This window comes from Nematolebias whitei, chromosome 15, assembly GCF_014905685.2.
Source record: "Nematolebias whitei isolate Nwh7 chromosome 15, NemWhi1, whole genome shotgun sequence".
Taxonomy (NCBI): Eukaryota; Metazoa; Chordata; class Actinopteri; order Cyprinodontiformes; family Rivulidae; genus Nematolebias; species Nematolebias whitei.
In genome coordinates, this window is record NC_056512.1 from 18580204 (window position 1) to 18591725 (window position 11522).

Below are 11522 nucleotides of genomic sequence, written 5' to 3' on the forward strand. Positions count from 1 at the left end.
GAGAGACGCTGCAGGTGTGAGAGACGCTGCAGGTGTGAGAGACGCTGTGTGTTCAGGTGCATTAAAGTTAAATGTCTTTAAAACCAACAGATGAATTTACACAAACTTGGTGAGAAACATACTTTAAGTGTGTGGAATTAAAGGAAATCTAGGTGAAATGCTGCTGTTTTGTTCACTAGTGTACACTGTTTTTGCACGCAAGCGTGCACACACCTACAAACATCAGTGTGCCCCCCCCCCCCACACACACACACACACACACTACGGATGCTTCTGACGCCCTTGCCTTCATTTATGTGGCCAGGGTGGCCCATCTGTGAGTCAGACTTACAAAGACCCTAACGACCCTCTATTGTGAAGAAAGAGCAATCTGCATGTGTCAGTCTGCAACCTGCAAGATTACAGAACACCTGAGCTTTAGAACCTGAACTCCACACTGTCTGTTCTTTGAGTTGAGAAAGCTCCTCAGATGAGAAGTTAAACGTCTTCAGCTACAGAATAGAAGTCCAGTTGTTTTTGTCTTGAACCTTTTTTGGATTCACCGTGTCCTGGACGACTGAGAATCTTCTCCAGTACACGTACAGTGTGAAAAGACAGACGGTCTGCGTTTGTTAATACAGAGTACGTGAGCACCTGGGCTGCACTTTTTAAATATGTTTAAAACTTTAGACTATGGGTAAAATATCAAGTCTTTTCAAGTAAACAGGTCAAAGTCCAAGTCATTGGTGTAAAAGTCCAAGTCAAGTCATAAGTCTCTGAACATTTTTAGAGTCAAGTCTAAAGTCAGAATATTAACGACTCGAGTCCAAGTCATGTGACTTGAGTCCACGTCACTGCGTCTTTCCATCGAGCAGGTTTACTTCAACTGTTCTCTTTAATAAAAACAGGAGCCATTTGCTATGAAAACCCAACACACACACACTCACACACACACACACACACACACACACACACACACACACACACACACACACACACACACTCCCACGCCTCTATTTTCAAACACCAAGTTATAGTTTAGCTTTTTAAAACGACTAACGTGCCATATTCAGATGTAACGTAAAAAAACAAAGTATTTGGGTTACATTAAATAAAAAAGGCAGGAAGAAAATGGCATCTGTGAATGGAGGAAGTGAAATGTCTTCAATAATCAGCAGCTAGGAGCTAACAGGCACAACCAGCGGACATGTGATTGTGTCCGTTCAGAGAACAGGTGCTTCACGCTACATTCAAGCTAAATGCATGGAGAAGTGGGGAACAGTGTTGAGATTAAAAAGTTTCTGGCTGTGCTTCGGCTTCTTGCTCCAGTTGGAATTGGACTCGGTCGGTCCACCGTAAGCCGTTGAAATGGCACTTTATTAAGTGCTGAGAGATAAAATGTCTAATTTAAAAAGTGCCTTTTTTAAAAACACTAAGTGTCAGCACACGTTTAAAGTCTCTGCCTCGAGACTAAAGATTATAGACGTCCTTTGAATCTCATTGAGTGAGAGGCTGAAGTCAGTGCAACCAGTGGGCTGGTTGACGGGTCGCTGTCTCACAAGTCTTGTTCATTGGGGGGGGGCAGATGGGGCGGTTAATAAAGGGTTCATTAGCTTCTTAATCTCCCGCTGACTGGGAGAGGTACAGTAATGTCTGGACATTCAGTATAAACAAGGCAAACACAAAACGTTTTGAATCCCCTCCTCGTAACCGTGGCCACTTTCTATAATCGTCCGTCCCAGATCCACGGATGAGCCCGGAGAGTTTCGTTCCCATGGTAACAAGACACTTCTAAACAGTCCAGAGCTGCTTCAGAGGTGCTCGGGGCTCAGAGGGCTCTTTAGATGAAGGACAGACCTCCTGAATGACACTTAGTGAAGGTCAAAGAAAGGACAAACAGCTTCTGGACAAACACGAGGTGGAGTTACGACGGAGGACGATCAGGAGCTTAAACTATCTGGGTGGGGACGGGAATGGGAGTTGAGATTATGGCGGGCTGCTCCTCTGGGACTTGGACTATCTCTGTGGCAGTTATGACAGGAGCGCACTCAGCCGGAGGCGAGGGGGAGCGGCTGCTGGGAGCTGTGGAGCGGGTTGGGGTGGAGGTGGTCCTGGAGGTAGGGGTGGAGGTCGGTGCAGGGGGCTGGACCGGGGCTTGGTCGTCAGCAGAGGTCGGGGGCTCAGCGGTGGCTGCTTTGGAAGCAGCTGACTTGTAGTTCATCTTGAGGATGTGCTGCTGGAGGTGTCTGATCCAGTCCTCCTGCACCGACAGCGGGCCGTGGAACTCCACCTCGCAGAACCTGAGGCAGAAAGAAGAACGGGCTAGAACACATCTGAAAACATAAATTAAATGGTGCCAGTGTAGCTCCTGACTGAAACTCAAAGACAGATCCACTTTCTTCTCCAACACGCAGCGGTAATTTGGGATTTACGTTTGTAATATTCTAAGCTGACTAATGTCATGGTGAACAAATTGTTTAAGAAGTGTTTAAAGAACCAATATTTAAAAAATGGTAAAGAGCTGGCAGTGTCTCGTTAAGTGTCACCATGGTAACAACACATATTCCTCTCATTCCATGATGGCACTCCAAAAGACAGAAAACAGACTAAAACGAAGAGTCAGTGTGAAAATTAAAGGAAAGATTTTATTAACTGTAAGTAGGGCTGGGCGATATGGAGCAAAATTAATATCACAATTTTTTAAGCTAAATCGGGATATACTATATATATATATATATATATATATATATTTCGATATTCAAACATTTGCTAAGTTCATGGCACAAACCAACGCAGACAAGTTCCTGTTTTTAGTATTTTACATCGCTTTATAATGTAGCTGTTCGTTTCATTTTTTAAATATCATTTTCTTCTATTGATTTTTTCAATTCATAGGCTTTCTTTTATGATTGTCTACTGTTGTCATCATTATTTGCTAAAAACAGGTCTCTCTTGTAAACGAGTCCCTGAGCCTCAATGAGACTAATCTGTATAAATAAAGGTTGAATGAATTAATATATTTTTCTTTCCATAAAGTAATATCAACAATATATTTCTGAGTCAAAGCTATGTCCCAGTTATCACACAGGCACATTTATTAACAACTGCTGTAACTACAAAATAATTGTCTAAAAAATAAACTTTTTACGTATATTAAATTATAATCTCTTCAGCTGCACCACTTTCACAGCGTTAGTAAGTGTGTGTGAAGCTGGACGGGCAGAAAAAGAACTACACAGATTTTCAAGTCTTACAGTGAAAAGGTGGTGCCACATTAATAAATCAGCAGCTTATCATAGCGCTAAAGACACGGTCCTTAGCAGCTAACAAGATGGCTAACTTCAGCCGTCTTGTTCCACAGCTGAGAGTGGGACCGTGTCTTTAGCGCTATGATAAGCTGCTGATTTATTAATGATGTGCCAGCTCTCTTTTCCTCTAATAAGGCACAGCACGGCTAAATGAGTTTTATACCGTGGGTTGTTTCAGGGAAGGAGGCTGAAAACTCACTCGGATCTGCAGCGTATAACTTGACTTATAGCGCTGTTTTAAATGGTGAAAAGATTCGTAGTTCTAACCTTTGTTGGGACTCGTGTCCGACATTGTCTACAAAAAAACATTTTTCTGCTGCTCATCTGACAATTTAAATCCAAACCATCTCCAAATAACAGCCATTGTTTTCTGTTCTGTTCAGCAGCTAAGCTGCTCTTGATGTCGCCCGTGTTTACTTGTATTAAACCCCCCACCTGGAGAAGCAGGAAGCGAGGGTAGAATGCACAGGTGAGAGGCTGGGTTTGTATTCAGTGAGGGAGGAGGAGGGGCTGGGTGAAGTTGGAGGTGCAGACAGGAGAAAAAGAACTACTGTACACAGATTTTCAAGTCTAATAATACTCACGATGGTTGCGATAGAGCCATTTTAAGCATCGTAAATTGAAAAAAATCTCGATACATCGAGTATATTCGATATATCCCCCAGTCCTAACTGTACGTGACAAAGGTATTTGGTTGTCACATGTCACTTTCATTGTGTCTACAGTTATTTTTATAGGAGACATGACAAGTTCAATGTCTGAGCTCTAGAGCTCCAAAAAGGACTGGATTTTCTGACTCGTTCCTTCAAAATCATTGTGTCTGTGGATTGCAGTATTTCACAAACTGACGTACTGATACCAAAAGTCACAACACACCCAACTGAGCTGCATGGTTTAATGTAGAAGTAGCAAATTATAAATTATGTTAGAAATTGATGATTAATAGTCAAATATAATTTGGCACCATTAATTGTGAGTTATGCCAAAAGACAGATATCTGCTGTGGCCCTGGTAACGTGTCCTACAGAGATGCACCATACGGTTTAATGCAGTGTCTTAAAATGCGGTCACATCAGAATTTAAATCCTCTTTAATGTTACTTGAAAATCCCAATGGTTGACTTTTTTCACAGTACTGCATTAGCTAGGAAAAGTGGAGAATATCTTGGCAGCAGCTGAAGGAAAGGATTAGACAGGCTATTTAAAATCCAGTTGGATCATTCTGTCAGAGACACTGTCCCAAATTTTCAAGGGTTAAGAACCCATGAGTATTCTTTCTGGTGTCACTTACCGGCACTTCAGGGTGTAGAATTTGCCCACCAGTTTGACCAGAGGATAGGAGGGTGGTTTGGGCACCAGGGAGGGGATGGTGCCTGTGCGTGGGGGCTTTGGAGTGCCACTGTCCCTTTCTGCTCCATCTGGGCACGACGGGTGCTTCAAAGGCCGTCGCTCAAAACCTTACAAAGAGAAAGGCGATGGAAAAGGGTGTTACTGTGTTACAACAGAGCAGATCCAAAAGGTCTACAACCCGTTTCCCCACTCCTCCTTCTTGGTAAAGTCCTAAAAATCTGTCTCATGGTGAGCCCTCTCCCTCTCTCTTCAACTTTGGGATCACTGAACCTTGACACATTTTCCCAGACATTTAATTTGGCAATATGTAACTGGGTCTGGATGTTTTTCTTTATAAAAAACAGGACTTTCCTACCCTACAGTCAGACATATTAGTGATGTGGGCGATTGTGGTCAAACATGGAACACAACCAGTACTCGTCAGAACTTCTTGCAGCTCCTTCTTGTTGATGCAGGCCTCTTGGCAGCCGTCGTGACAAGAGTCCAACAGCTTATTCTTCTACAATCCAAACCTTTTAGTCATTTTCTTGGAACTTGATTTCCCTTTATTCTAACTCACATCCAAGACGTGTGAGGTCTTCACACCCAAGATACGATGGAAGAGTAGAAGTGTGATTCCTTCCACAAGTATGTGTAAACATTGGTTAAAAAAAGGCACAATTTCCTCCTGACACATTACACATTAACATTCTCTGTGTGCTATTAAAGCCTCACTACCCCTCAGATCTATAGTGCCCACCCCCCATAAGGAATCACAGCTCTAATGGGAATCAGCGTATTCTGTGTACAACAGTGAGTCCATGATACACGAAGGTGTATACAGACCACAGCTTATCATCCTTTCATACCTCTTGGCAGGCGGACGTTCAGCTCGCTTCGAGCCACCTGTGCTTGAAGCGAGAGGCTCCCACTGAGGCGCGAAGAGCTTGCACTGCCGTGACCGGGCCGGACTGGCGCCGCCTGGAGGCTGGTACTAGAATCGTCCTCCGCGATCTCCAAAGAACTCTGGCTGACTTTGTGGTTCTGCGACCGCGCCAGGCTTACAGCCAAGGATGAAGACCACTGAGAGGAAGCAGAGGACGAGGAGGAGTGGGCCTTCTGCGAGGAGGTGAGGAGGACATGATTAGAACCTGCTGATGCAGCCAGAGGAGATCTGCTCTTTTGGAACATGCAAAATACTTAATTCTACTAGAATCCTTTTGCCAAAGGCTAATGAGGTGTTAACAGTATCCAATGTCATAATAAATACAATTAAAGTAACTCTCTCATCATATAATGTACTAGAATGAAGGGGAATCTGTTTGGTAAATACAAAATGATGAAACTCTAACCAGTCGTTAGTTAGAAGTGCTGGGTTTAAACAGTTAGTTAGGCCTGTCCTCCAACTGACTCACCGAATCTGTCATTAAAACAAATTTGCTTAAGAAAAACCATAATTTTGACAATCACAATTATTATAATTGTGGTTTTAGAGCGGATTGTATAATAATAACGATGATAATAATAATAAGTGCTATGTGTTATCATTGTATGTTCTCATACAATGGCAAAATTAGTTCTCTGCATTCGACCCATCGCACCTGGGATACACCCAGGTGGAGCAGTGGGCAGCTATGTAAGCACCCGGGGAGCAATTAGGGATTTGGTGTCTTGCTCAGAGACACCACGACAAGTGGGAATGGCTGGGGCTTCATGTATACATTTAGAAAGTACTAAACAAATTCTTAACTTATTTTTTTACAGAGAATAAGAAGAAACAAACAGCTGGATCTTCATATTTCATGAACCTTAGTCATAGCCTCATGAACCAATATTTTTGCAACAGACTACGTACAAAAAAAGAAACTTCCAAACATGTGAAGAACAAAAATAAAGATGGACAAAACTTGACCAGGAGCATCCAAGATCCTTTATTTGCTAAACAGCACCCGTTTTTAAATAGGCAGGGTAAACACAAAGATGATAAATAGCAGATAGATAATTTTTAGCACAACAATCTTTGTAGTTAGGCATTAAATTATAAGAAAGAAACAACCTGTAAGACTCCGCTGGACAACTGTTTTGTCAGTGACTTTAAGTAAAACGAGTGAACCACTCTGTAAAACAAAGTTTTATGAGAAGAGGGCCAGGACGTTAATCACTTGTTCAGATCTTTTGAAGTGTAGTTCTGTGGAAAGTTATGAACAGTTTATCTTTTACCTGTAGAAAGCTCGTTTAACAACCTCAGTTTGGAAGAATAGAGATAAATTCTGATTGGACCAATGAGCTGACAATGACTGAGTTGAGGAACGACCAAAACGGATCCTCATTAGACAGTGACTGACATAAATGTCTAGAGTTATTTACACAGGAGACTGTTTATGTCTGAGGTCCAGTATCAGTCCAGATGTAAGTCACTTTCACTACCTGATGGAAAAGAAAAGCTATGAAAACCAACAAAACAGTGTTTGCTTCATTTTGAGGTGTTTTAAACCAATTGTGTAAAGCCATGTCTTGCTTAACACATTTTATTTGGCAATGTGCCTTTCACATGGATGACGCAACACTGACAGCAATTTAAAAATAAAGGTTTATAATAGAGTTCAGTTGAACCGCTTCAAATATGTGTGTTTGAACTAAATCTGAACTACTTATGAAAATACAATTAGTTCTGGAATCAAACAAAAGAAGAGCAAATGTCACCACTGGTGTTTCAAGAACTCCTGCAATAAATGAAGCAGAAACTACAGAATTAATGTTCACATGAGCTCAGCTTGAGCAGTCTGGAGACAAAGCTGGAGGTGCATGGACACGTCCAGAGGAGAGACAGGGGACATATTGGGTAGAAGGATGTTGAATATGGAGCTGCCAATGAGGAGAAAAAGACTAAAAACAAGCAGTATGCCAATATCCCCAGTCTCTGAGGGATTTAAATAGTTAATGTTTGTAGTTTTATGGACAAGTGTTTTTCTGGACTGGAATTAAATAAAGACTGCAAGTAGACCTCAATGTTTTTGGAGCAAGACATTCAAGTGGGTAGGAGTTCCACTGTGGAGAAGAACAGAGGCAGGTTTTGGCTTGTCTGAGGCAGCAGGATCCTGGTCAACAGAGGGAGCAGTTTATCCATCACCTGGTGCAACGCAGAGCCAGGGGGTCCAAGGCCACAATTAATTATGGCCACCCCAAAACATTTGAGGAAATTGCTTTTAGGCAACATAAAAACTAGAAAGCACAATTCCTCAAATGATAGGAGTGGCCAGTTAACATGTACATATAATACATTTATATGGTGGTGGCCATTTTAGATTTTGACTTGGCAACCCAATTTTTGATGATTTTGCTACACCTACATGTAGCCACACACCAAATTAGAAGTCAACACCTCACTTATTTTTAAAGTTATCATGCTCATAACATGCAAGGACAAATGAAGTGCAACTCCAATTCCCCCGTTTTGCTCTGCGACGGGGGACAATGAAATCAATGAATGTAGGACTGAAGAATGAAGGAGGACCTGCAGAGTGTTGGAGTGACAAAGGAGGATGCTAGGAGAGGGTAAGATGAAAGCAGGTGACCTGCTGTGGTGACTCCTAAAAGGTGTAGCTGAAAGAAGAATGCTTTGGACACCAGATTTCGTAGGTGTTAGTTTTAATTAATGAAAGCATAAAAAACAAGGTTTGACACGTCAAATTATATTTTCTTGATGTAGGGCAGCTGTGGTTGAGTGGTTAGAACAGTCGTCCTCCAATGCAGGAGTTGGGGGGGGTTTGATTCCACCAGCAGTCACTTGCCGAAGTGTCCCTGGGCAAGACACTGAACCCCTCATTGCCTCTGATGTGGGTCTCATGGGTGTATGAATGTGATAAAGCTCTGATTAGTCATAAAGTTATAGTAGAGTGCTGTACGAATGGGTCAATGAGGCACAGATTGTAGTGTAAAGAGCTTTGAGTATGTTGATAAGATGGAAAGGCGTTATATAAGTACAGTCCATTTACCATTGATATTTAAGACTAAACATAAACAATACACATACATCGTGACATAAAAGTAGTTTTATTTTAAACATTGAGAAAAGATTTTAGTTTGATCATAATATCCTGTAAATTGGGACTTTTAGGGAATTTAATAAATGAGATTCGGCACAGAGGTCAAACTGGTTTATGCATTTGTCACGTCTAGACTGGACTATTGCAATGGTTTATTATCTGGGTGTCCAAATACTTCTTTAAAATGTCTTCAGTTGATCCAAAATGCTGCTGCCAGAGTCTTAACTGGAGTTAGGAGAGATCATCTCTCTCCAGTTTTAGCTTCTCTCCACTGGCTCCCTGTCAAATCCAGAAATGAATTCAAAATCTTACTTCTAATGTACAAAGCTCTCAACAACCTAACTCCATCTTATATTACAGAGCTTATTCTTCCACATTTTCCTAAAAGCGCACTTCACTCTCAGACTGCAGGCTTACTTGTGGTCCCTAGAGTTTCCAAAAGCAGAATGGGAAGAAGATCTTTCAGTTCTCAGGCTCCTCTCTTGTAAAACCAACTTCCAGTTTCTGTCCGTGAGGCTGACACATTGTCCCGTTTTAAGACTTTCCTTTTTGATTAAATCCTATAGTTACGGTTGGCTTGTTATGCTGCTATAGGCTTAGACTACTAAAGGACAAATTGACCTAATTTTCTTAAATTAATTATTAAAATTGAATAGTTTTCATTTGATACTATTTCTATCTTGTGATTCTGGACCTGCCATTGTGTATCTGTTCCTCTCAAACCCAGCTGGTCGAAGCAGATGGCCGCTTGTCCTGAGCCTGGTTCTGCTAAAGGTTTCTTCTTCATGAGGGTGTTTTTCCTTTCCACTGTCGCCTTCATGCTCAAGATGAGAGTTCTGTGATGGAGTTAAAATCTAAGCAGTCTGCTTCTCAGATGAATAGGTTAAATTATTATTTTTATATACAAATGTTTCTGTTAGTGCCCTGAGACTGTTGTGACTTAGCGATATATAAATACCGGTAAACTGAATTGAAACTGAATTGAAATAAAACTGAACGAGTGTAGTGTTCCTTTGCTGTCTCCGTCCATGCTGTCTCTTGCTTGGTGGTAGTCCTTACTCCCAACAGGTGTTGATTTTGAACAGGTGTGTGAACAGAGGATTTGACATTTAAATCGCACAGAGGTGGGTCTTAGTTAACTAATTATGTGGCTTCTGAAGGTCACGGTTGGGTCTTCAAAACAAGGAATGAATACATACAGTATGCACACATCACTTTCCAGTTTCATATTTTTAAATAATTTAATCCGTGTAACTATTTTCTCCCTTTTAACTTCAGTAATCAAGAGTATTTTATGTAATTTAAAACTTATAAAAATAAACTAAAGACAACAGAATATAAAAATTGTCAAGGGCTTTCACAATCCTCTGTGCAAGCAAGAACCATCTGATGCTCTTTCTGACATACATGTGAAATTTATCGTTCCTATTATTAGAGGTGACATCACCTAACTTCACCCTGAGGAGGCGTCTACAATCAGCCAGAGCACGTCTGAGTCCGAGTGGGGACGAACCATGTAGGAAATGTCAAAGTGCACTTGGATACCCTGAACTTTAAAATTTATCCCTCATTTATTTACCATTACAATTTATTAACAGCCAAACAGGTTTCCTGAAATGTAAGAAACTAAAAACACATTTTAGATTCATTGAAATCCTTTATGCTAATTTGTAGGACATCATTTTAAAAATGTAAGCCATTTTGTGCTTTTGTTTGTTTAGTAAACCGAGTACATTTTTATTATCAACTGATCTGCTGATTATTTTCTAAAATGGCAGAAAAAAATAGAAAACTTTAAATTATTAAGTCTTTATCACAAACATACTGCTCTTTTATTGGACTAAAACATACCTTTATCATGCTGGAATACATAACGATTAGTTTTAAATCATGATGTGTATTTCTAATCATACACCATTTTTATTTGATGCTTGAAGCCTTGACTCCAAGTACAATACTCCTGAATTAGTTGACTTTGCTTCTGTGAGATGCAAAAACGTTTACACGAGAGTAATAAAGACAGTAAAAAGGTAAAGTCTGTTCTGTATGTGAGTCACATCCCAGCTCAGGGGAAAAAAGCTCTGACACTCAAGAAGAAAATGCGCCAGAACCTAATTCAGAAAAAAAAACGTACATTTTCTTCCCTCAACAGCTTGCCATAATTTATCTGAAGATGAAACATAAGCTGCCACGAGCCCAGGTTACCATAGCAACTATCAAGTGAAGAGCTGACTTGTTCTGGCATCTGTCCCCATTGTGATTTTTCTTTCTCTCTCGCTCTCTTCATAAAAATGAGAATAAAGACGCAGGATCTAAAGTAAGGCACAAAGCTGGGAGACGACACGTCTGCAGCTTTCCAAGACAAAATGTCTGTCGTGTCATCGGCTGAGGCCTGATCTAAAGCATGAGGTCTATTCAGAAACATGGGCAGGAGAGTGATCACATCAAAGGAAAAGCACAGCAGGTTATGATCCCTCACTGTAGTTGTTTTACTTCACTGAGAGACAGAATTTTTCAATTATTTTTTTGGTTGTTTGGTTGGATGGGTGGTGGGCTGAATTGGTAGGAGGGTGGTTGGGTGAGTGAGTGGTTGGTTGGCTTGATGGGTGGGTGGTTGGATTTTTGGTTGGTTGGTTGCATGGGTGGTTGGTTGATTAGTTGTTGGGTTGGATGGGTGTTTTTTTTTGGTTGGTTGGTTGGAGGGTTGGTTTGGTGGGAGGATGGTTTGTTGGTTGGGTGGGTGAGTGAGTGAGTTGTTGGTTGTTTTATAGGTTGGTTGGTTGGTTGGTTGGTTGGGAAGGTGGTTGTTTGTTTGGATGGTTGGTTGGTTGCATGGGTGGTTGGTTGTTGGTTGGTTGGAT

The 11522-nt window shown here is 41.2% G+C and overlaps 1 protein-coding gene across 1 annotated transcript in view; it reads right to left on the minus strand.

The window, feature by feature from the left end:
- Positions 1 to 1488: 1488 nt before the first annotated feature.
- The window catches only part of LOC119421991 (protein Wiz), a 31629-nt gene continuing 21595 nt past the window's right edge, over positions 1489 to 11522 (minus strand). Inside the window, exons 8-10 of the mRNA XM_037689343.1 lie at positions 5485 to 5734; positions 4578 to 4743; positions 1489 to 2279 (exon numbers count right to left, since the gene is read on the minus strand). Coding sequence (XP_037545271.1) covers positions 1928 to 2279; positions 4578 to 4743; positions 5485 to 5734 — 768 coding nt within the window. The 3' untranslated portion in view covers positions 1489 to 1927. The remainder of the gene's footprint in view (positions 2280 to 4577; positions 4744 to 5484; positions 5735 to 11522) is intronic.